This window comes from Triplophysa rosa, linkage group LG12 (assembly GCF_024868665.1).
Source record: "Triplophysa rosa linkage group LG12, Trosa_1v2, whole genome shotgun sequence".
Classification (NCBI taxonomy): Eukaryota; Metazoa; Chordata; class Actinopteri; order Cypriniformes; family Nemacheilidae; genus Triplophysa; species Triplophysa rosa.
In genome coordinates, this window is record NC_079901.1 from 13,547,957 (window position 1) to 13,575,057 (window position 27,101).

The 27,101-nt window shown below is 39.5% G+C and overlaps 1 protein-coding gene across 1 annotated transcript; it reads right to left on the bottom strand.

The window, feature by feature from the left end:
- Positions 1 to 797: 797 nt before the first annotated feature.
- On the bottom strand, positions 798 to 27,101 carry map3k10 (mitogen-activated protein kinase kinase kinase 10). Its single transcript, XM_057348263.1, has 11 exons — positions 24,464 to 27,101; positions 7,870 to 8,050; positions 7,507 to 7,655; positions 7,209 to 7,384; positions 6,045 to 6,288; positions 5,587 to 5,709; positions 5,137 to 5,275; positions 4,469 to 4,578; positions 4,129 to 4,367; positions 3,159 to 3,693; positions 798 to 2,874 (listed from the first exon to the last, which is right to left on the bottom strand). Exons 1-11 carry the CDS (start codon positions 25,338 to 25,340, stop codon positions 2,465 to 2,467), a joined length of 3,183 nt encoding a protein of 1,060 aa, XP_057204246.1. The 5' UTR covers positions 25,341 to 27,101; the 3' UTR covers positions 798 to 2,464.

A 27,101-nucleotide genomic window follows, 5' to 3' on the forward strand; every position in this document is an offset into this window, starting at 1 on the left:
ACCACACAAGATTATGTCAGAAAGCCCGTTTTGTCTAGCATTTTCTTAAGCACAGACTTCAAAGTGTAAAATAAAACCTTAAATGAATGCAAAGAGTTGTGAAAATGGGAGTGCGGTGACGGTCAGATCTGCGTACTGAGACAGCTCTTAAAGGGGCCGCGCTCTTAAACGTGCTGCTCTGACTCCTGTCACTAATGTTAATCAAAGAACAAAATAAAAGAAGAAATCAATGTGATTTTGTAGCTTTAATGAGAATTCTTCTGCATTTAATTTATAATTTAGCATTAATAAAGACTGTAAAGTGTCCTTCAATTCCTGTATGTTTCCTACATGAGCTCTCAATTATACTGTTGAATGGCTACAATTCATGTTAAAATAATCAATTTAATAGAGACATCAGTTACAGTACTAATATCAAAATGCTAGCTTTCATAAAATGATGCTGTTAAAGAAATATGTTGTTTCTACATCAATTTGAAGATTAAATGTGAAATTATTAAAATGCAAAAGTATATTTTAAAATATAATAGTTATGTGCGATTAATCATGATTAATCACAGAAAAAATGTGTGATTAATCCGATTAATTTTTTTAATCGATTGACAGCACTAATTTAAATGCTTACTTTAATACACATTTAAAAAACATATAGCCTAATAAATGACTACAACAACACTTTAGTGATGTCTTCAGTAATGGAAGATTTCAAATCATTGTTTGAATAAAATATAAAAAAATATAAACCATGTTTTTCTAAAAGAAACCGTGTTTCAAAATAAACACACCACTACTTTAGTTGTAACAATTATTTTAATAAATACTCTTAGTGTTCCTCACACAGGAAATAAGGGGTGGGTTTGTTCAACCCCTGCACAGAGAATTACCCCATACAAATGATAACCAATACAAACACACAATCACGCTCACACGCATATACAGTCATACTCGTGGACAGTCAAAAAAATACTTTCTACTACCAGGTTTATCGGTTCAGCACAAAGAATTTAAGAACCCTCCAGTGTGTGTATCTCAGCACGGTACAGTCCACCAACAGAAGATCCTGAATCTCCTGCACAAAAGTAACACCAGTATGATGTCATTACATCTCTGTCCACATGTCCCGTCATAATGCTCTCTGAGGTGATTCACGGTAAAATCTTGTGTATTCTCCTTGCTCTTAAAAATGAATAGGTTGAGGAAAAACATCAGATGTTACTACTACCTAGGACGGTGAGGAAGTGTCTGTCTGACTGTTTGGTACACGATCATAAAAAACAGGTAGTACACGTCTGCTTTTTATTGCAAGTTGTTACAGTAATTAATTTTTGTCCTTTCTCATTAAGCTCCTCACAGGAGCTGTTATCGTGTTGTTGAGAAGAGATGTTGAATGTGGTTTTAACTCTTTAGAAGAGGAAAAAATGAGCGGAGCAGCGGTTTGCTCATCCAGTTGTCAGTCAGGTTGACATGCACTCAAACACACGCACAATTAATACCCTCACAGAGAGAAAGACTCTGCTCTGAGCACAGCCAATCACATCACATTTAAAGAAACAGTTCACCTGTAATTTATTTACCCACCCTCAAGTCATGAAGTGCTATTCCATGCAATTACAATAAATTGGGGGATTGAGGGTTTTAAGCTTGAAAAATGACCTAAAAGCAGCAGAAAAATATCTACATTTATTCACATCAGTGTGACATGAGAGTGAGTAAATGATGACTGAATTTTCATTTAAATCGCTTCACATTTGGACTCTCTCACATTCTGATTAGGTCTTGCAGAGAGTCCTTAAGATGCTTTTTTTTCAATAAAAATAAAAAAATCTTATAGTACATCTATTTCTGTACTTCGTTAATGTATTACAATGCAACTTGCAAAGAGAATCCTATGCCATTGCAATTAATTGCATACCCAAGTTTCCTGATTATACATAAAGAAAGCATTACAATGTACACACTGGAGGGAATAATGCTGAACAATGTCATTTTTCTTTCAGGCCAAAAACAGGTTTTCCCCACAGAGACTGTGACAAGGAGCAGACAACAGAGACATGCCCAGTGTTAACGGAGATATGAACAAACAAGGAAGGTCACAGACCTACAGAGAAATAGGGGTGTAGTTTGACTGCCCTCTCGTGCTCCATGGGTAATAAAACGTCTCACTAAAGCATATCACCATAGGCTGGCACTTAACCAACCGAACTCAGCCATTAAGCTCGGAGACAATGAGTCACTGCAGACAGCCTGAGATAAACAAATCAAGGTCATTTATCTCCTAACTCGATCCCTTTTCAGAAGGCGTCTGTCTAGCCACTGCAGAGGACAGATTTTCTGTGAGAGCTGCCTGCCACAAAATGTGGTCTTGTTGAATCTTCGGACAAACAGTGGGGAATGATTCTTAAGACCACCACAATATGCTGGTTGTGAGTGCATTAGTCTAGGATGTGGGGTCTTTGTGTTGTTTCTATGAGAAATGTTGACCGCACAGAGTGGGTTGTTCGTGTTGTCCACACAGGGGAACTGTGCCGTCCTTACTCTGGCCTTCCATGTCCATGTCGAGAAGGCTTTGATGGGCGACGCCGACCCCGGTGCTCACTCCGCTGTCGCCCGAGCCCAGCGGACTGTCGCAGCTGCTACCTGGAGATGAACTGAGGGTCCGTGACAGAGATGACAGCTTCCAGGGGTCGGGACGTGCTCGAGCTGGGGTCGGCCGGGGTCGGGGGGCGAACTCGAGAGTTTTGGGACGCTCGAGCGTGCCGGTGTGGCTCTCCGGATCCGGCACTGGGAGAGGAGGAGGGGGTTTACGTCGATGGGAAGGGGGGTGGACGATAGATGGGTCGGGTAGGCGTGGAATGTCGAGAATTTCACGAGAACCTGGGGAAACATGCATTGTTTAGATTCATTTTTAGTCTAGAACCACTGTCTAGATTTCTCTTTAAATGAATGACAATTCACGCTTTTAAAAAACTATGCCAAAGCATACGCTTTAGCAATAGGATGAGGATGGGTCACATTTCACCCGAAAATAAAAAGATAGAAATAAAAGATTGCTTTAATTAAAAGATGAATAAAAGATGAAAATGTATTTTATTTGGTTTATGCAAAATGGTTAATGTTTCCTAAACGTTTGTTCCCCAATACTGACATTTTTTTCTTACCTGTGAGTGGTGTGATGGTAGGTGCAGGTGTAGGAAGAAAGGGCATGCTCCCGTCAGAGGGGGTGCGGCGATGCCCCACGACCGTCTGTGCTCGTGGACGGATGGCACCGTCAGAGGGCGTCCTGCGGTGCCCGCGATTCAGTGCCATTGTTACAGAGACATGTGTGGGTGTGAGAGACTGATTGGGCTCTCGTTTAAAGCTCTCCGCCTTCAGATCCAGCAGAGGGTTTAATGATGGAGCGGGAGAGACCACCGGGAGGGCGCTGCTTGGGGTGGGAGTGAAGTCATCAGGGTCAGAGGGCAACAGGGATTTGGTGGAGTTGCAGTCGGAGAGGGAAGAAAGAGAAAGGAGCGTTACTGAGGGAGACGGGTCCATGGTGGGCAGGGTAGAGTCGTGATGGCGGTTTTGGGAGAGGGAGAGCGACAGTGTACGGCTGGGCGGAGAAGTGCTGCGTCTGAATCGGCCCGTGCGCTGGAACAGGCCCTCCTTCTTTTTCCTCTGTTCCTCTCGCAGGTCTTGCTCATCTTGATTCATCTGCATGGAATGATGGTATCAGATGGTATCACTACATTACTGCATTCGAATGAGAAAAATTGTACAGGTGACAGATTCCTGATGAAAATGAATGAGCTTAAAAGGAAAGTTCACCCAAAAATGGAAATTCTGTCATCATTTACTCACTTTCATGTCATTCCAAACCTGTACGATTTTCTTCTGCAGAACACAAAAGAAGATATTTTGAAGAATGTTGGTGAAACATTGGCCCCATTGACTTCTATCGTATGTACACAAATATTTCTCAAAATATCTGCTTTTGTGTTCCACAGAGGAATGAAAGTCATGCAGGTTTTGAATGACATGAAAATGAATAAATGATGACAGAATGTTTATTTTAGGGTGAACTATCCCTTTAAATACTGTATGAAACCTTCAGAATAAAGAGAAAATGAACTCTCTTAGGTTGTGTACCTGTTGTCGGCCCAGTTGGAAGATGTCAGAACCAAGGCCCACAGCAGCCAGTATAGAAGCACATCTCAAAAGCAGCAAGTCACTTTTCTTTCTTTGACTAAATCGTCGAAGTGAATCTTGCGAGCCTATTGCCAGCCCTACACCTGTCGACCCGGAGCCTATCTCCTCCATGGCTCCATTACTGCTCAACTCAGGCGCCAGTCGAGCTGGGGAAGTATCTTCAAACTCACTGTGCTCCTCTACATAAAGGATAAAACAAATATATTAAATATAGACTTATAATTTCAGTTAAAGATTTGACATGGTGGTCATCAGACCTGAGAACTTTAGTCTGACTCACCCATTTCATTTAAGCTCGAGAATCCCGCTGTCATGGGAGCATGTTTTGGAGACTTCCCTAAATTTGGAGCACTGGAGGACCACACCTTCCCCTCCCCAAGAGACTTTAGTCTGTAAGCAGATGAGCAAAAAAGTGCCAAAAAACAGCTTACAAAATGAACATTATGCTGTGAAAGGACCTTTTGATTTGTTAATGTCAGCTAATAGAAATGAACCTAATAGAAGCTTAAAGACGTCATATCAAGAAGAAATGTCCTTGAAAAGACTTGTACTATAGTTAAATTTGACTTCAAAACATCCTCCTCAATGTTCAAAAATATTAGTTCAAACAATTACATGTTACATTGCAGTTCGTATCCATTTTCGAATTTTAGACAGAACATATTAACATAGGAACATCCATATTTATGCACTGTCAATGCCTGATTAGCATGAAAATAAAGTAAAAAATGAATGCTATTCCAGTGATAAGGAACTTAAATTGATCTTAGAAAAAGATCAAATAATGTATTATAAAACCCCTGGCTTTTAAGTCATATGAATTTAAATTAAATAAATATAAAACTGACTTAAAAAATCTAGTTGTATTTGGCAAAGAAGAAAGAAATGAAAATGAAGTTCGTTTAATATCATTTAAACTAAAGTGTTTTTTTACAGTGTATGGTTTACCTGTCTTCTCCACCTTGTCTCTCGCGCTGATGTGTGGAGCTTGGTCCCCATGTTCGGCCCTTCTTCTTGGTTCCTGCAAAGTCTTCTTTCTTACACACTGCAGTACGGCCCCACGTCTTCCTCCCATCACTCGGTGTCACTAAACGTCAGTGATGACAAATATGTCCGAAAATGATTTTTTTAGATTTAAATGAGTATATATATATATCATAAAGTTACAGAACTATATAGAGTAGAGATGATTAAACAGAAACACATGAGCATAAAGTAGAGACTCAAGGCACTTAACAGAAACAATACACTCTTTTTAAGTGTCCAGGCATTGATTCTTGGCACAAGGCAATGCTAGCATGCATTAATAACTAATAAGTTTTTCAGCAATCTACTCATGTTTTACTTAATCTCTTATATAAGCCCAGATCAATGCATTAGACTCTCTTTGTTACTTACAGCGTATCGCTCTTAGACGAGGAATGACTCCAGGGCTAGCCGGAGGAGTGGTGCTTTCAGTGCCCTGACCCTTCCTCTTGTCCACGCTAGGAGAAGCTTGAACTGTGATCTTATGCTCGAAACCTTCATGATATAAGGAAAATATATGTATTATTATGTCATGCTACAAACCCTTTAGTCAGTTTGTTATATCTGCATGACATTCATAACATTCATTGACTTGTTGTGCATTAGTACTCCAAGGTTTAACATTTAGTTTAAAACCTGAACTTTTGTTTGACACTTCTGAATCTAAATGTTCCTGTCAAGCACTATAAAATACAACTGTAAATATCCTAGATTGCCATGGCATGGTAAAAGCATACTACATTCTTTAAAAGAAAGAAAGAAAGAAAGAAAGAAAGAAAGAAAGACCTCTTGCAAATATCTGAACATGTACAAATTCACACTCCACCCACCAGAGGGCAGACTGATGCAGTTGCTGTCCCGGCCCAGTTTGAGCCGGCTCTTTTTGAAGTGGCCCTTGCGCTTTTTGACATGAGGCTTTTCTTGGTACATTTGATGGATAATGATGTTGAGCTCTCTTTCCACGATGTCAATCTCCCGCTCGGCTAGTTCCTGCTCGCGCCTCCTCAGATGCTCCTCCTGCTCCCTCTGCTCCTCAGCGGCCCGTGCCAACGCTTCCTCCCAAGAACGCAACTCCTACAGAACACAAGGTAATTTACACCACTAAAGCAGCAGGTTATTGTGTATAATATTTGTATCTAGTGTAATTGATTTAAACCTAAATGACTACATTTTCACATACTAGACTTTTTTTATAATCAATTACAGTGCTTGCATCTGCAGACGTACCATAGACCGATTCACCGGAAGCGCGCGCGCCTGACCCCCAGTTAACTTCCGGTTTGTGTTTGGCTAGTGTCTAATAATATAACTATTTACATTTAACTTAATTTATGTTAATATTAATTAATATTATTTTATTTTATTGTATAATAATTGTATTAAATAAACGATTTGTTGAATTGTGTTGTATTTTAATTTTATTAAATAAAATTATGAATGGGTCCTGCAGTTTGGTCGCATTTAAAGAAACCGTATAATACATTGACATCTAGCGGTTGAGCTTGGTATCGCAGTCTAAATTCAAAATATTGGAGAGACAAGTTTAGCCAAGTATCGGTTCTTCTCGGTTTCTTTTGATTGTTATCAGAAATAATCTACAGGCACTCTATTGTTTGTGAATGTGTACCGGAAGTTAAGGTGGGCTCAGAAAATTGCACATGTGCAGTACTGTTTGTTTATGTTGTTAAGATGAAACCGTCTATATACAAAAAGAACACATTAAAGGTCCAGTGTATGAAATGTAGAGGCATCTAGCGGCGAGGTTGCGAATTGCAACTGTTGCAACTCTGAAAACATACAGTATATAGTTATGTTTATTACATTAAATTTCTGTCAATAGATCCTCCAAAAAATTACACACTGCAACTTCAACAGTAGTGTACTTCTAACTTCAATACTTCAATAGAAAGTTTACCTGTGTTTGAATTTTTTCTCTAAAATCCTCAATATGTAAACAAGCACGACTTTGACTGTTTAAGACATCCAGTCCTTACCTTCTCCTTCGCTCGTAGCTCATCGAACATCTGCTGGATCTCCAGTCTCCAGTCCTCCTGCAGGGAATGAAAAGACTCCAGGGGCATCTGGAACATGGATGACTGTTCAATGGCCTGCAGTCTCTTCAGGATACTCCCAAAAGGTGGACGACCATGTGGGTCAGGACACCAACACTCTGCAGAGAAACGAGAAGACTGAGATGTAAAGGGTTCGTGAAGATAAAGCGATTGGTAAGCAGAAGAATGTTAAAGTTAAACTTGCTAATGTCATGTGATTGAACCCAAACGTTATTTGTACCTCCGAGCAGTTGTACAAAGGGTTCAGGGCAGGTGGATGGGATGGGGAGGGTCAGCTTGTTCATGGCAACACCGTAGGCCACAGCCAAAGCATCGATTTCACGGTATGGGACCTCACCAGTCAGCAGCTCCCAGAGTAACACTCCAAAACTGAAACACAAACTTAGTTTGTTTGTTTTGTTGTTTGTATGTGTGTTTAGGGGTGGATTTATCAGATATAAATTATACCACAATGACAAAACTGTGTGCAAAAAATAATAATAAATCACTTATTTATTTATTATATATTTTATGTATATTATTTTTAAATAATAATATTTTTTTAATAGTGTGTCACTTTCCAGGCGCAAACACAGAAGCTCACCTCCACACATCACTACTTTTGGAGAACAGGGACAGTTTGATGACCTCTGGTGCCATCCAGGCATACGTGCCGGCAGCGCTCATCTTTGTGGTGCAATGCCATTCTCGTGCAAGCCCAAAGTCAGTGATCTTCAGAGTCTTCCCGGTCAGATCGTCTCTCTCTATGGGCTCCAGAATCAGAACTGAGGGAGGAATATGATGAGAAACAAAGAGATTAGATGCCAAAGTAGATGCGAAGCAATGAAGATGAATGGAGTGAATTTTGGCACAGATTTCAAATCAAACCAACGAGGATATTGTAAAATGAGATATTTATGAAAAATGAATTGTGGATTTGCATAACAGTGTTCAGTTTTGCATGTAACGTCCAATAAGGAGTCTCAGTGGTACTCACTGGATTAGGAGTCAAACCAGATAGGATGTTCATAACATGACTTGGCTCACAGCAGCTTTGTGCAAAGGTAGAAAACAATTTCCGTGATTTTTACTCAAGATAACACTAGAGTGCAAACATCTACAGATACAGATATGACTACACTTTAAAGTGACAGTACACCCCCAATTTCGCCCCATTGACTTCCATTGTATGGACACAAAACCACTGAGACATTTCTCGAAATATCTTCTTTTATGTTCCACTGAAGAAAGAGTCATATACAGGTTTTGAATGACATGATGGTGAAAAATGATGACAAAATATTCATTTTTGGGTGAACTATCCCTAAAAATGAAAAATGACACATTATGAAAACAAACAAACATTTTTCTTTTGCAATAATATGCACTGAAGAATCATGCAATTAATCATGTAAGTGACTTTAATATAATCTCTGTGTAGACTACGTAAGCAGGATGCTTCTTCATTTTTGGAGGGAGCTGAAGCTCTATACTCTATCAAATATTTATCAGTCAGTAGCATGTGTCCAGGCATCACAGAGCCCCGGAGAGAAATAAGATCTCCCGGCCATGAGCTATGGTCCTTAACACACAAGCTCTCAACTCTTAACAGGTAACAGAGGTAAAGAAGAGCGTAATCATTTACTGTATACACACCAAAGGTCCACGCTTTACACGCCTGCATCACAAGTGGCCCTACACAATGTTGAGTGCGTGTGGAGTACAATGTCAATATTTCACAGAAGTGGCATTAGCGCAGAGAATGATCCTGTCATTGTTCTCCGTGAATTCAGCCTTGTGTTGAACTACCAGAATGCATATACACAATACCACAATCAACAATACACCTTTAACCTGTTAGATCAAGATCAAGCCTCATTGTCACAATACATGGGTTCACTAGATGACATAATGATTTGAAGGAGTTCAACCAAAGACATTCTGCTCAGCCCACAGTTAAAAAAATGTGCACTTACACCTGAGACCTGTTACACATCCTGAGAAAACAATTCAACTTTTAAACCTTCATAATGTACAAGTTGTTGATCCTTACAGTATATAAATGTATGCTAGTAGATGTTTTGTTTTGTTTGTCTGTTTACCCAACAGCTCTTAAAAAAGTAAGAGTTTTGATCTTTAAGCTTTGAAGGACAGTATGAAATAACATAAAACACCTGACAACTAGCCCCAGTTATCCTTACAGCTTTTTGACAACTAGGCCTGGTCACCCTAGTGATGGTAGTTTGTGGTGCCCTGTTTTGCTGTTCCTCCCTGTGTTTCCCTGTGTGGGCAGCTATGGAAATGTTTGGAGAGTCAATAGTCAGCTGGACTGGTTTGAGTGGGGTGGAGCGCAGTCTGCTATTGCTTTATCACCACACATATGCAAAAGGGACATAGCGAGAGAGAGAGAGGAAGGGAGCAGGGTTTCTGTTAAACTAACCGATCACAAGCTCAGGTTGAACAGGTGGATCCTTTCTCTCTTTCCCTCTGTCCACTTCTTACAAAATACCTCTGTGTATTATCATCACGTGTGTTTGCACTGTGTGTCGCCTCAGCAACATTTCTCCAGCTCTCAACATTCAAGTATTCATGCCATTAAAACAACTAAGATATAATGAGAGATTATCAGTCTCATAAAAAACTCAAATAAATCGCTGATCTTGCTTGAAATATTGCTTTTCAGGTAAATATATCCTTATTTTAAGGTAAAGGTTAGCTATTAAGAAAATGTTACTGGTTAAGAATGTGTGTGTATTGTGTTTTAGAATGTGTTTTAATTATTTTAATACAATATTTCTATATTGTTTCCATATTAAGAATAAGTCACGTCTGTTGTGCTGAGCTTTGTATTTGTGTGTGTGTGTGTGTGTTTCTGGCTGGGCTGTATGGCGGGATTAGGAGAATAGGAGATGGTTGCTCCCAATGTTAATAAGCCATTGTTACAGTGCTGTGTTAATGGCCATATCACCCTGAGGAACAGCTGCCACCGGAGTCATGTGAGAGGATGATTATATTGTGAACGACACAGAGAGAATATATAGAATTGTGAGAATGTGTAAAAAACAGAACAAGTTCACGAGAGTGAATAAGCAGATTCTCTGAACAAGCGAGGGTGTGTCATTGATGGTAAATATGTATACACTGCAAACATGCGTGCTTGTTCCAATGAACTGTTGTTTTGGTTCTTTACTAAAGTCTCCTGTTGCTCATTAGCTGTGTGTGTCTTTCCGTTTCAGCGATAATAAGAGAATAAAGTTATAAAGGTTTTTAAAATAAAATGTTAAAAAGGTTTCTGTGAATTTAAGGGGTTAGACAATATCATTAGATCATTGTAAAAACAACAGAGCCGATGCAAAGTCCTCATAATGATGACATCAACCAGGGTGTGTGTGTGTGACAGATTGTTTATGTGTTGGGATGATATCTGAGAGGACAGTCTCACAGGTTTCACAAGTCTGTCAAACACCCTCAAACCTTTAAGTGCAGGACATCAACCATAACTTCCATTCATAATTATATAATATTTGCCCACATGTATTAAACCGATATGTCTCAATATGTACGATACATATATCAGATAATGATGACACTGGAAATGTTGATACTGTTGTCTTTCATCAGATTATACACTTTAACCTAGTTGTGGATCTCCATCTACATAAATTACAACTTCCTTAGCATTTCCTTTGTTTAGGTCTCCATCTGCAGCTACTTAAGGCTGATAATGATAAAGTGCGGTACAATGTCAGGGCACACACATCTGTCAAACGTTGCAAACCATGTTTAACTGTTGTCATTACAAGTTAGCCATTTGACCCTTGACCCTTAGTGATATGACCGAAGATTAAACCATTGGTCACATGAAAACAGCACATAATCCAGCCATCACGATGTCTTCACCCTGCTGTTACAAGTCAAGAGGGTGATAAAAAATGTTTGATTAGTCACTGATTTATAATTGAGCCATAAGGTACAAGAGGTTGTAAATTTAGTCATGCAAGGGCGCTGTTAGACACAATACACAGCAGAGCGTCTGCAATCCCTTCAACTGCAAGATACTACATAATACACATTTGAAGGAGAGTAATATTAAAGGGGTCATATGACCGAATATTATCGTTTGTTTTAGATGTAATGCAATGTGTACAGTATACACGATTTAAGGTTCAAAAACGCTGTATTTTCCACATACCGTGCATGTTTGTATCTCCTCTTTGCCCCGCCTCTCTGAAGCGCAGATTTTTAACAAAGCTCATCGCTCTGAAAAGCAAGGTGTGCTATGATTGGCCAGTTAACCAGTGCGAGGTGATTGGTCGAATACTGCAAGCGTGTGATGGAAATGTAACACCTCTTCATATTCGGAACATCAGGTTCCAAAGCAATTGTACTGACAGGTACGCCCAAGTAATGTGGACAGGTACGCCCACATTACTTGCGTATATTAATGATAATCTTAAACTATAATTTATTTTATTATTAAGTTTATTTATTTTATTTAGCCTTGTTGTGCAAGTTCTCTGGAGCTTGTGCAGAGGCAGCAGCTTTTGCCAGAGGGGAACTGGAATCCCCTGGTTGGGCCTGGGTTCTCCTGAGGTTTTTTTTCTCGATTAGAGTTTTGGGTTCCTCGCCACCGTTTGCATACTGTTTTTGCACTATCTGCCTGACCGGGGGGGCTGCTTTAGAATCTTAAAGTTTTACTTAATTAATATTGCATATAGGAATTTATTATCTGTTATATTTGACCTGTGCTTCTCTCTCCTTTATCCTAAATGTGTGCTCTCACTGAGCGTGTGTGTGTGTGCGTACTTGTCTGTGTACGTATGTGTGTGTGTGTGTGTTGTGTGTGTGTGCGTGCGCGTCCGTGTGTGTGTGTGTCTCTGTGTCTGTGTGTGTTGGTGCGTGTGCGTGTTGTGTGTGTGGAGTGTTTTGTGTGTGGGTGTGTCTGTCTTCTGTGTTTTCAACCTTTTCTTGTTTTTGCAGGTACAACTTTGATTGTTTTGCTTGTAGTCAATGTGTCTCATGTGCAGCTGCTTTGTAACAATGAAAATTGTAAAAGCGCTATATAAATAAAGTTGAGTTGAGTATACATTTGGGTGGTCTAAGTCAAATCACACCACGAACTGAAGTAGATTTGTGGGGGTGTGGTTACACAAGGCATTTCAGGCAGGTCTGGGTGAGCATTCGCTTTTAGATAGGATGCATCTTTTGTTCCGACACTTTAATTATTGCAATTTTACGTGTCTAATACATGCATGGGCTTATAACTTATAAGCTTATAACACACCAAAGACACAGAAAACACGTATTCGCGCCATATGACCCCTTTAAAACACTTTGTAATTAAACTAATTAATTACTGTAAGTGGCATTTAACCATAATAAAATTTAGTTCCTAACAATAAACTGTTAATACAGTTCAAATCTAGCCTTTGTGGGTGCTGTGCAGTCATTATAACTGATGTGAATCTGTTACTATATTACATAATTTAAAACAATTGAAATGCTGTATCTGTCTTTGTCAGGTGACATCAAACTCGTGAGAATCGAAGTGCATTATGGGTATCGCCGCCATTTCTAAGGTATCAACGCTGAGATGTTCTATCTTCTTCATTCAATTTCACTTCATTTTAGAAATAAAATGGTACGTTCTTGTTGTGTAATATGTTGTAATACTAAGACACACGATAGAAACAGACGAAAGCTTCATGACTAGGAAAGATTTTTTTAGGTTTCCCACTTGGAAGAAAGATTACAGACAGCATGTAATAACACATTCTGTTATGCATTTTAAAACTGATTTTCAACCCAGTGTTGCTTTAATAATAAAGTATGTACAATGGAGTTTTCATAAATGTGTATTTGATTGTTATCAGTATTAGTTGACAGCCAAATGAATTACAGAAAATGTTAAACTAACAGGGTAAGGTTTATTGGTAACGTTAGAGACTCACATAAGGTATATTGCTTACAATTGTGTGCAAATCAATGGTAGACAAATACAGTACATAAAATTAAGAATAAATAAATGTACGTTTTTACACCGTAAAGAATATAGTAATATCCAAATGCACTTGACTATTAGTAGTATGGATTTGTGTTGTTAATGAATGACAAATTATATAAATTACGGTTTACTTATACTTTCAGCTCACTGCTCAATGCAGCGATACCTCCAAAATGGCACGTCTGTGACGTCACACACAATAAACCCACGTGTCTGACAAAGACCGATTAACCAATCAGGTTCCAGGATTGAAACAATAAAATTAACATCAATAAAAAAATTGTGAAATGTGGTAAATAATGGCAAGTAAATAATGACAGAATGTTAACTTTTGGGTGTCCTCTCAGTACCACTTGTAGTGCACACTCAATAGGGTTCATCAAGGTAAATTGGTACTGTTTCATTCTTGCACTCATCACACAATCTCTAACATAGTTAAAAATATATTATATCATATGCATTTAACAAGAAATAATGAAATGACCATATTTTAAACACAATACTCCTTTGTATCTTGCTGCATTAGTGTGAAGCAAAAATTCATATTTGATGGTATTTGTGGACTGAAAGGGTCCTTATCTACACAATATTTATCTCAGTAACATGAGCAGACATCAAAGCAGCATTTCACTGAAAAGGTTATTGACTAAAAGTGCTGGTGGCAAGTATGGCTGTTGACCAATCAGTAGAACCATGACTAAGCTGGGCGGGGCTTGTTTGGACCAATCAGTGAGTTTGGCCCCCTTCTCCTCCCTATCCTCAGCAGTCTCTGGGAGACTACATTTCCTCTTCATCATGCCCTACAGACAATCTCTCTCACCCCCTCTCTCTCCCTCCCTGCCAATTTTCCTCCATTCCTGTCTGAATCATATTCCAGCTGTCGCCTTCCCATGCATTCATTCTGCAGAGGAGAGAGAAGGAGAGAGGGATGATGGGAATGGGTGAAAGAGAAACAGGAGTAGAAAGGAAAAGAGGAAATGGGGCATATCATCTGTGTGTGTGTTTGCATAAGTATGAATTTGTATTCGTGAGCTCCTGGCTTTGTGTGCTTTATAAGTGGGAGTACACAGGGAGTGACGCAGATATTTTAGACATTGGCATCAAAAATAGACGGTAAAAGGAAGAAAATAAAAGAGGTGGAAAATATAATGATGAACACTGGACCAAAGAAAAGCTATATTTGTCGCACAGTTCTAACTCAAGTCACTAATGTGACAATCACTGTTTTATGCTTTCTATAAAGCTGCAATCATCACAATAGCTTAAGTGTATTGAATGTGGTCTGAAGCTTGTCCCTCTTTATATTTTTTGGAAGATCTATTGACAGAAATGCAATATAATATACATAACTATGTCTTCAGAGGTGTATAAAGACCGTACATAATGAAGCGTTATGTTTTTAATACCTTAGAATGAACTATTTCTATCTACATACATCGCGGGTCCCCTTGCATGGAATCCGCCATGTTGTTTCTACAGTAGCCCTAAACGGACAAACTGCTCTACAGAGCGCGTTTCGTAAATATGTTATCTCTTTCAACAAAGAAGTGAAAACGTGATGACGTCTTTGTCTTGTTTCAGCCTAGTGCTTCGAAAGGGAGGGGTGGAGTGAGCCGTTGATTGCAATTCCCAAACCTCACTGCTAGATACCGCAAAATGTCCTACACAGACCTTTAAATCGGCGACGTATCTGCAACTAAACGGTTAAAAATCTGACTGACCAGCTGTCAGGTGTGCAATAGCCAATGACATTGTGAGAATGAAATTGTTGCTTTTGTCTCCCCAACTATTGTGACATTGATGTATCTTGGTTATATTTCCCATTCTGTGACTGAAAAGCCTTCCTACATGTTGACACTCTAGTCAAGAATAAAGTTTGCTATGTGTGCATATTTGCGTGAGACCAAATTTTAGAATCAAGACCTCTGGTATAATGGTTTTGTTATGGGCACATCTAGTCTATATTAGCTGAGTAGTTTTCCAACATGACAGACATCACAAGAAACCGCAAGCCTCAATCTCATAGCGTGTGCTGGGACTTTACATCCGAAGACCTCATGTCACAGATACCTTTACTTGGATCCAGATGCAAAACCAAAGTCTGATACTTTATTCAGCACGGCACAATGTCGCCCTCCAGGAATGATATTATTATGGCATTATACTCATACAATCTTCTGCATGGTGACTTACAGTCATTTTGACATTAGATGCTGCTGCTTTGTTGCGTGTGCTTTTAAGAAGTCCTTGAGGTTACGCATTCACGATTAGAGTCAAATTTCTGCCCTTACTCTGTTCAAATGTCAATATTAGACTGCCTGAAATGTCAATAGATAAGAGTGTAATTACAACCAGTGCCGTAGTGATGGCCTTGACTTCTGGACATACATTGAGTCTTTTTCAGGACATTTGGAATGCAAACCACCAACCAGGAACTGCATGAAAATTTGCCTGAATAGGGAGAAGGGATGTGAAAACTGCTGCTGAAATCTAAAGTTATTACTTCCTTCTCTCTCCATGCGCTTTCCAAACATCGGTGTTAAATTTATACTTTTATGAGTACAGCATTGGCTTTCTTTATGACATAATTCAGAGAGCAATTGAAAATACATTTTATTATCTTAACACAAAAATAGTTTACTTCAAGAAATGTTAAGAGATATTTTCATCAGATGGTGTAGCGTTCAATGAGTTTTAGTAACAGGACACCAGCACACACCGCACCGTTTCCCTGTCCCACAGGGTTAAAAGTACCTACAGAGGGCCGGTTTTCCCTGTGTCAGCTGTGCTGCTGTCACGCCTCTTTGAGGTAAATGTCACCTGTGGCACATGCAAAGAGACACTCCATGACACAAGCAGCACCTGACTGTCACCAGAATACCTGCCTGACAGAGCTGCTCTTCTTATCTTCTCTTAAATTTTTGGGAAGATAGCTAACCTTCATTATTCTATATTGTATATTAGTATTTAATGTTGTAATATAGGTGACAAAAACAAGTAATCTAAAAAAGACTTTATATTAATATAAAGTCAGTCAGTACATGCAAATAACTTAAATAATTTACAAAGTGGCTCCAAAAGGTCACACATAAAATTGCCATTGTATTAGGTATCAAAAGATAAAAGGAATAGTGAAAATCGTCTAATCATTTAGTTGACCTCATGTCACTACAAACCTGTATGCCCTTTTTTCTTCTAAACAACACAAAAGAAGAAACATTGGTCCCCGTTGACTTTCATTGTATGGACACAAAACCATACAGCCATGAGACATTTCTCAAAAATCTTCTTTTGTGTTCCACAAAAAAAAGTCATACAGGTTTTGAATGACATGAGGGTAAATAAATGATGACAATTGTTTTTTTTTCTATTTTTTCCCCCAGTTTTTTCAGGTTGTTTTCATTTCGCAATTCATTCTGAAATATTTAGTGTAAAACACACTACTTATAGGCTACTACTATTTACATTTATGCATTTGGCAGACGCTTTGGAAGCGACTTACATTGCATTATGCTATACATTTGTTTCTGACTATGTACAATCCCTAGGATCAAACCCATGACCTTGGCATTGCTAGCGCCATGCTCTAACCACTGAGCTACAGGAAAGCTACCAATAGCTACCAAAACTACCAAATAGCGTAAAACAGTACAACAGTATTTGATTTGGGGCGCACATTAGGTTTTCTTTTTAGATGCTAGATGTTTGTCTCTTTGATATTTTATGTTGCGTAATGACATTTAGACATTTTACTTTAGGCTTAGGGGTCTAAATACTTTATGGGGCAATATACATAAATAAACAAATATATAGTCACTGTCCTTCTGAAACCTTGTATGTCCAAATTTGCAGTTTTTTATTAACTGGAAAAACACAGTACTTTTTAAATGATTAAATACTGTTTTCAAAGTTGACAAGCACTTTTTAATAGTTTTTATTGGTTAGATATTTGCTAAATCTAGTGACAAACATAAAGGGTGATTAATAATAATGATTTATGGCAAAAAATAGAAATCACAAAATATGGAGATACAAGGTTTCGGAAGGACAGCAGCGATATTCACATTCATCCAACTAATTTACAAAGATGTGGTGCTCAAATACGGTGTTCGATTCTGGCTCACTTTATTTCACAATCCATTTATTCATCAATTCTCCATTCAAAATGATAAAAAGGCCAAATTGCATTATCTAACTCAGCTGATACTTTAATTGTAAACAGTCACCAGACAATTGCATTGACTTACCACCAAATACAATTTTAACCCATTTAAAATTCTGTGTAATTAATAATACTTTCCAGTATTGATATTCTTATTATGGACAATATTCCCCACACAACTGACCTAAATTCATCTAGCATTCTCTAGAATGCTGAATCAGCTGACCTCAAGAGACAGGTTAAAGGGGTGGTGCAACGGTGTGTCATGCATTCTGACTTCTTTACAATGTTAAACGTGCTGTCTTCTCATGCTTAACATGGTCAACTTGTCAAAAAACAAGTTGGGCGTATTACGTTGTATTTCTGTGCTCGATACACTCCCCCAGCGATCGTACAGGTTTCGGAAAGTTTTTTTCGAACATATAAAACTGTTTCGTAACAAATTTTCTTAGTCCCTTATTGGTCAATTCTCCCGGAAAAGCACGCAGCAGCAAGGAGAGCAGGAGAAGGAGCATGCGCAGACGTCCCTTTCACTTGTGTGCAGGAGAGAGAGAGAGAGAGCATACGTTCGCGAAGTTCAGGTGTTTGTTTGTTCACTGCATTTGGGTGATGAATGTTATATAAACGGTGGATATAACGCTGGATTTGGAGATCGTTTGAAACTGATATATGGAGCCGTCCCAGCGATAAAAGATGCCGGACATGAACCGCATGAGGTGAGTGAAACTGATGTCTGTGTTTTGTTGGCAATGGGTGCGCACGTGCTTTAGTTCAGCCTCCCCCTCCCCCCGCACGCGCCGTATGATTTCAGAAATAATCGTACAACTGTATCTATCTTTTATAAATGTGATCAAACGAAATACTCTTCAACATTTCGAAGTATGCAATACTACTCTATAGGTACTCAAGTTTAATATGAAATTGGCAGAAACCGCGTGTGTTTAGACCGCTTTAATAAAAACATGGCTGCAGTCTAATGATGTGTTTACAGGACACGCTAACACAACCTGTTCCAGTGTGACATCCCTTCAAGAGAGGCCTTGCTTCTCTACTCCCGCCTGCCATCCTTTCAGCATTCTAACAATGCTTCTCTCACTTCAAGATCTGTGATACTTGGCCATGTCAGTGCGTTCTGTGTACAGAGCTACTGTATAGTGGCTGTCTGTGTTATGACATTAGTATGCATTGTTAGAGTGCATTGCGAGGGTATACAGATGGGAATACTATACATTCAGTGTGTGTTCCTAGCAACTACCATTCAGTATGTCAAAACAATGCTCCATATTTGAGCATGCTCGGTGGAAATGGATGTGTGGTACTGTCCATGTTCATCATGTTTTTTGTGTGTATGTATTAGCAGTGTGGGCAGGTCTTACTTTGATTATTGCTGCAGTACATAGTTAATGTGCATGTGTGTGCGAAGTGCATTATAGTGTATGCTCAGTCTGGGTGTGGATAACCACTTTGTGTGTACACATTGTGTCCTCTTTGCTTTGAGCTTTTGCCCACCTTTCTCAGTCATGTGAGCTCATGGCCAAACATTGGACTCGATCTAAGTTACTCTTTAACATGAGAAATTCTCATACCTGGTCAAATCTATCCACTTATGTATTAACCAATAGAGTGTTTTATAGATACTCAGTCAGCTATGGGTTTCAGTTCATTAACTGAGGCCGCCAGCCATACTGTTTATTGTCTGTTAATTGATTCTGTGTTGGATACTGGTGTGTGTGCACATTTGCTATCTGGCAAGCATTTGATCTGTGTCACAGTTTAAAGGGATAGTTCACCCAAAAAGGAAAATTCTGTCATCATTTACTCACCCTCAAGTTGTTTCAAACCTTATACATTTTTTTTCTGATGAACGCAGAGAAAGATATTTGGAAGAATGTTAGCAATTTTCAGTTCTGGGACATCATTCACTACCATAGTAGGAAAAATTTAAATGCTAGTCAAATGTCCCCCAGAACTATTTGCTTTCCTAAATTCTTCAAAATATCTAATATTGTGTTCAACAGAACAAAAAATATACAATAGTTTTTTTCTACTATGGTAGTGAAAGATGTCCCAGAACTGAAAATTACTAACATTCTTCCAAATATCTTTCTCTGTGTTGAACAGAACAAAGAAATTTATACAGATTTAGAACAACTTGAGGTTGACTAAATGATGCCAGAAATTTCCTTTTTGGGTGAACTATCCCTTTAAACTAAGAGAGACTGACCTCTGTTTTTTCTCAGTCTCACTCACACACGATAGGTGTATATTGACAAAAGATGATTAAATATTCACGGTCTCAAAACACACATCTGCCGCAGATGCCCAAGTTCCCATCAAATGGATGATGTTTCAAATCTTATCGATGAGCAGTAGTGGTGAAGATATTTAATGAGTAACAATGTCTATAATATAAATTCATTGGTAACAAGTCAATTTAAAGACTTGCTGCTGTTTTAACAGGTACACGGAGGCACAGCTGAGTAAGCACTTTTACAGAAAATCCCTTATCTCAGGTAATGCTTGGAAATTGTATTCATGTTAACACATCTGTACAAGGATTACTGAAAATAAACAGTAGCTCTTCCAGTAGATGGTAAACAACTGCACTAGCAACACCAAGGTCATGGTTCTATTTCAATACATCCCTAGTGTTTAATATATAATACCCAAATGAGTCATGTGCAGTAACCAAAAAAGCAAACATTAAAAAAGACTAAAGCCCCACTTTTACTATCCTGCATGTTTGAGAAGACACACTATAGTGCAGTGGTTCTCAAACTTTTTTGTTGTAAGGCCCCCTTTATGTAGAGTGCATTGCTTTGCGGCCCCCCAAATAAAGACTTATCATCTTAAACTTAAAATTTTAATTAAACCAAGAAAATATTCAGTTAAACAATGCTAAAACATCAATTCTTTTGGTTGGTGGTGTTGTTTTTCTGATGTTTGATTGCACAAAATGTAGGATAAATATCTATATTTCTAAAATGCCACAAAATCTGTGGCCCCCTAGAATCATCTTGGGGGCCCCCAGTTTGAGAACCACTGCTCTAGTGCATCTGACTCATTCTAATTGGTGGGAAAGGAATGCATCATATTACTTATTAATGGCACACCTAAAAATTCTGAGTGACAGTTGTGCAATGGATGAATGCGTAAAGGCAAGTGAGCGGTGCTGTGAAACTGTCAGGCCTCTTTTGTAGCCCCGAGAGCAAAACTTTTGAATAATGACTCTGTGAGAGACAGGTAGTAAAAGCAATGTGACAATACCTATTTACAATACATTTAAGTAGATATATAAGTACATGGCGTATCTTACCACAATGTCCTACATGGGCACGTCTCCACTTTATTAATCAAATGTGACTTACAGTACATATAATATGTGCACCCCTGGGAATCGAACCTATGACCTTTGTGTTCTCAGAGTCATGTTCAACCAGTAAAGCTACAGGACAATTACAAAGACATATAACCACAGCAATTAGTCATTTAAACTGAAGCCTGCAATACAAATGACAAATGAGTCTTCCTTCAGCACAGCTTCAGTTCTGTGATGCTGTCCCTGTACCCTGGTGACCCCGGTACTTATAACCCACCATTGACCCCCATCCTCCCCCTGTGCGAGTTCAGACCCTTAAGGGCTTTTCAACCCCACACACACATACATGTATCCACACACATTCCTCAGCCCTCTCCCCTGTATCCGTATACGAACTCTCATGAGAGGTATAGGTCCTCATTTTCTCATATCCATTCTCCCCTCCCCCTGCCAGGCGAGCGACTCCTGTCATTGTCGAGCCATCGCTGTCTTGGGCGTGCAATAAAGAGGTCATTGTTGCTGTGCTGCTGTATTTCCAGACTTTCTGCTCCTCTCTATACCTCATTCTTGTTTTCTACATCTGCTGGTAAAATGTTGTTTCAAAAGTTAATGGCATGCTAAGATGGCATGGCATCACATGGCCAATGACTGAACTGTAGCCAGTTTGTACATAGTACACAGATATAGATGGCGTTAATATTAGAAAAAAGTAAAGACATCCAAAATAACCCACACAGCCTGTATAAATATTACAGTGACATATTTACGTAACATTGTTTCCCAAATGTCCATAAGAAATATTTAGTCTGAATTCAAAACCTCAACATTATTTAATTTATCTAGTTGAAATGATCACTTCTATTAATCGGCCAATCTAACCCAGTCTGATAGGCCTACATTTAACATCAGTGTGTCTTTACCTTACACACCTGATAATGAATTTAAGTCTACAGATATGATCTTTATCAACAAGTAAAAAACAAGTACTGAACGTGTGCCACGGCTATTTGATAGCTCGAGACAGTGCGTGTTAACCATTAGCCGTCAGGTGTTCCAGGAAAGGCCTGCCTGAGGAGTGTCAGGGGAAGGTGATCAGGGGTTTAGCGTTACATTTCAGCTGACTCACGCTTCCAGTTGATCCCCATTTCTTTTTTGTTTTTGCCGGCGTACTGTGGGCCGCTCTTTGATAAGGGGTAATTTAAGTCCGGTGTGAGCTCAGTTAACAATATGGACTGACCAATGAGTGCAGCCAATCAACTCAAATACAGAGTGACATCACTTTAAAGCAGGTCACAGTAATCAGATTATCCCAGTTATACAGAGCAGTACGTTGAAATTAGCCCCAGAGGCAACACGAGGGGCAGATTTTACAGTTATTTTAGCGTGCCAATTCTTTCGTGCCAAAAGTCTTTGTTTCTGGATTTTGATTTAATAGCAAAGCTCCTTTTTTAAACACAAGCCATGTGTCCCAATTCACATTCTATTTGTCCTAAATAGTATTTGAGATTCAAATTAGTATGCTGTAACTCCTCAAAAAAATTCCCTAAACTTCACCCAAAAATAAAAATGTTGTCATCATTCAGCTCAAAACCTGTATATGACTCTTTTTATTCTGTGGAAAACAAAAGAAGATATTTTGAAAAATGTCTCAGTGGCTTTGTATCCATGAGTGAAAGTCAATGGAGACCATTGTTGTTTGCTTATCACCGTTCTTCAAAACATCTTCTTTTGTGTTCTGCAAAAGAAAGAAAGTCTGGTTTGGAATGACATGAGGGTGAATAAATGATCAAAGAATTTTTATTTCTGCGTGAACTATCCCTTTAATGAACCCTTAAATGATGTGTCACTAAATAAAAAATGTGATAAACACCAACACACAAAGTATTGCAATTGTTGAAGCTCTGAAGTAGATATTCTACCATTCTTGCAATGTGATGCATCGCTGTACAGAATTGTACTGTAGGGGGAGGGGATATCTAGGGTGCAAAAGCAGGGAGCTGGGAAGAGGCTGGAGGGCTTGGAATCCGCCTCTGTTGCCACGGCAGCTGTGCCAATCTCCAAGTACGTCTACAGTTTGAAGGGATACCTGAGCTCAGAGCCTCTGGATAATGAGGAGCTGTGAAACTCAAAACTCTGACAGCTAATGCATTCACCCCTCCTGTGTCTACAGGGGCACTGTAAACGCGCATCCCATCTCTGCGAGGAGGGGCGGCAGCGCTGAGGTGACTGTTTTTGGGGACTTGACAAGGACAGAGATTAGGACTTTGCTAAATCTTCTCTCTAGCTTTTGGGCTGCAGTGTCTGTCAATCTCTGCTAGCAAACAAGGTAAACAGTCAGTACTATGCAGTGCTGTTTTCCCCATCCATCTAAACACACACCCATATATGCATCCATACACTCACACAGCCATTCAGCGACTGTCTTCTTTCTGCCCAGTAAACCAAAAACTCTAACTGCGCTTAGCAGCAAATAGCACAAAGGACCAAAAATAGACAGGCATGTTCCAGAGCAGAGCAGCTCTTCTTAAGCAGAGGAAGCAACGCAATGAGAGGAGGCTGAGGGCAAAAAAGACCAGAAAATACAAGTTCACACACAACATCAAGCCTATTTCTTTCATATGTGAGACCTGCCGTCACTGTGTTCATCCAACCTGTGCCAAATTTGCATGCTGTTTCCTTTGCAGTTTTGAGGAAACCTAATGATTTGTTTGATACTATTTTAGGTCTGTTTTTGGAACGGTGTCTTTTCTATTCATGTTTCAAGTTTGTACATCACATATAAAAACTCTACCAGAGGCATTTAGGAGTATGTTAAAGGGATAGTTCACCCAAAAATAAAACTTCTGTCATCATTTACTCACCCTCAGATTGTTCCAAACCTGTATACATTTCTTTGTTCTGCTAAACACAAAGGAAGATATTTGGAAGAATGTCAGTAATCAAACAGATCTCATCCCCATTTGCTGCTATATAAACAGGTTTGGAACAATCTGAGGGTGAGTAAATGATGACAGAAATTTCATTTTTGGGTGAACTATCCCACTGCTCCGGGTGTGCGGCGTGTGTTCACGACTTGTTGTGCGTGTGTTCACTACTCTCTGGATGGGTTAAATGCAGAGGTCACATTTCGGTTATGGGTCACCATACCTGGAAAATAGGTCACTTTCACTTTTTTTCACTTTCTCTTTTTAAAGAAATTCACTAAAAATTCATTTAAATCCATAATTTACACACACTCATGTCATTTTTTTTTGTATATGACTAGTATTTTTGGAAAATAGCCTGTCACTTCCCAGCATGCAATGGCATTAAATAGTGCCCCTGTTTTGAAGCGCATATATCAGTCGTAAAAGTAGTCCACATGACTCCATGTTTCTTGAGGAAAAGAAGAAAGATATGTTTTGAAGTAAAAATCATTCATATTTTGAGTGTATGTAGCCAATATACGTTACGTTAGATGAGAAAACTACATGCGTGATGGCAGCATGCCGGCTCCATGTATCTCAGTGTCGAAAATCAAATTTGGATATTTTTCAAAATTACTCAAAATGTGCTCGGCTGAAGAAAGAAAGTTACCTAGGATGGCATGAGAATGCTTCATTTATGGATTAAAATCTTTTTTAGGTGAATTATTCCTTTAATAGTTGTGAACATGGTTTTAATTTGATCTATGAATCCTCGTTGGTTACCAAATACATTCAAACGTGACTCACTGTTGCTGGATTTGAGGTCTCTGTGGATGATTGGCACAAATGTCTGGTTGTGCAGATAGTCCATTCCATTCGCAATCTGCACTGCCCAATTCACCAGCACCCGAGGGGGCACCTTTTTCCCAGCAAGTGCCCGATTAAGCCCCCCGCCACGGGCATACTCCATAACCAGGCAAAGATTTGGCTCTCGTAGGCAAACACCTTGTAGAGCGATGATGTTGCGGTGTCGTAGCATCCAGAAGAGTCTGGCCTCCTGCCTGACATTCTCCGCAGTGGCACTGATGTCCTCATCTAGATCCTGACGGGCCGCTTTAACAGCCACCTCCTCATCTTTCCATACTCCCTTGTACACCTTTCCAAATCCACCGGCGCCAATCACCTCCTCCAAGCACAGCTCTGAGAAGTCAATCTCTAGTGGAGACTCCCCACCAACCAGGCCTTCGGGAGGAAGCATGGGGTAGCTGGCGTCCCGTCGGATCACGTAATTACTGGGAAATATGCCCACCTTGTCCTGGATCTTGCCGGTCCACCAGCCCTCATCTCCAGACACTTTGGAGTCCTTGGAGAGGACCTCCAGTAGGTCACCCCGTCGTAGGGTCAACTCCTCATCCGCTGTGGCCTCATAATCAAACACAGCCGTCCAGAAAGGCTTACTCCCTTCGTGATGGTTGGGAAGATGGGAATCTGGGGATCCCACTGAAGATGAAAGAGTAGAGGAGTTCCAGCTACTGCTGGTCTCTTCCTGTGTCAGACAAGGTGTTGTAGTTGTATTTGGGGGAAGCGGGGGTCCACAGGAGCCTCCACTGCTGGTGCAAGGTAGAGGCGTGCCACTTCCACCGCCTCCAGCTCCTACTCCACTCCCTCTTGTGTATTGGTCCATCACTGAGTGCACAGGTCAGCGATGCGGTCTCAATAGCTGGAGGAAGCCCTCTGTCAACTCACACACAATATCCATGCAGGGCTCATCTACCGAATAGGCCTTTTTGATGAGGGAAGAATTCAATAAGAAATGCTTCTGATGGGCTGACCCCACACTGTTCTCATTGATTGTACGCAGCGCACTTTGTGTGTGTCTTAACATGTATAGAGCCTTGCACCTTTAGACAAATGTTCAGTCCAATATGATTGATGACAACAGTGAATGAGAGTTCTCCATTGTTTTTCATAGAGAAACATCAAATTCAAAGTGTTTGAGATTATGACGTTTATCAGATACCTCAATGGGACTTTTCCATTAAAAAGCCTCGATCCTTCAAAAAGAATAAAACGAATATTACTACAGAATTATGATAGGACTAGATGGATCGTCTCACAATTTGCCCGGATCCTTGGAAAACTTAGATATAAATATTTATGAATGTGAATGCACATGTGTTCTTATTTTGCAATATATGCTGAATTAATATTAACAGCATTAAAAGACACGTATGCGCTGGTTTAAGGCATCTTTCCCAGAGCTCAAATGTGATTGGCTAAAAGAAATGCACCTGCTCGCGAGATCAAAACACTCCTAAATATCGCCATATCCTTCAAATTTGTCCTCGCCTTTCTATTCGTCACGTGCAAATCTTGTAAATCGTTAACGATTTAAGCCAGTTTACGTCTTTAAATAGCCTTTAAAGAAAGCTCGCTTCCATTTTAAATTGTGAATCACAAAAGTGATGGCAGTGCCATTTGCTTAAATCGAGGCTGAATATTTCCTACACTTCTAGCATTTGGCGTTACGCAAATAGAAAAGGCATCTATTCGTATTTAAATGAATTAATCTTAGGATAAATGTAACTATCGCTACTACGGGTCTACGGTGGTTTGCATTTTAATCCACTTCGAAGTCAAAGCCACTGACCACTGGACTTCGTCTGGTTTCTGTGAATCGCATATGCAGGTCATTCGATAATTTCCTCTTCATTTTCCATGATTGTCATTTTTGTCAGCAGACCTGTTATTGTCAAATAGAGCAGCTAATTCGTGAAGATGTTGCCTGTATTTATAGATCAAGAAACACTAAAGAGAAACTTCGGCTTGGTATTGGCTGTTTGGTATTATATAAATTGCGATATATGTTGCCTTTATGAGAAAAGAGAGAGGTGCGGATGGCTTGCATAAAGATGACTTTTATCCTGGACGAGGTGATGGTGATTAAGCGACGAAAGTCTTCTCCATAATGTGTTTCTGTTGTTTAAATTTAAGCCAGCAGAAAGTGCCTCCACCATCTTTATAATAATAATAATAATAAATAGCCACCTAGTTTCTATTATATTCTGCACCAACTGCAAAAAATCTTATAATCCAGACATTGGCATTGTATCCATGCGTATTTCCAGGCGTCCTCTAAAAATATCCGGTTTTCTGTATTCATATGTTTCTTATTGTTGCCTTGGTCGTTCACTGTACATCACAACATCCATACACCTCGTCGCATGGGCGTATCAGAACGCTGGAATATTCCTCCCATTCGTTGTACACATAACCTAATTCCGCCGATAAAATGTATTCTTCCCCTCAGATAGCGTAGTTGGTCAGTCTGTCCTCCATCTCAAATCGAATTGTTTATTGCCCCCGTTTCTTTTCTCCCTGTAAAATGCGAGCTATTCCATGGACCAAGCTGTCAGCTCCAAGGGCTGACTTTGTATCCAAATAC

Coding starts and splice junctions, on each gene's coding strand:
- map3k10 (XM_057348263.1), bottom strand. CDS start 25,340: ATGGACCAATACACAAGAGGGAGTGGAGTAGGAGCTGGAGGCGGTGGA. Junction 8,051..24,463: donor AGACCTCAAATCCAGCAACA/GTGAGTCACGTT, acceptor TTCCTCCCTCAG/TTCTGATTCTGGAGCCCATA. Junction 6,289..7,208: donor AGCTACGAGCGAAGGAGAAG/GTAAGGACTGGA, acceptor TGTGTTCTGTAG/GAGTTGCGTTCTTGGGAGGA.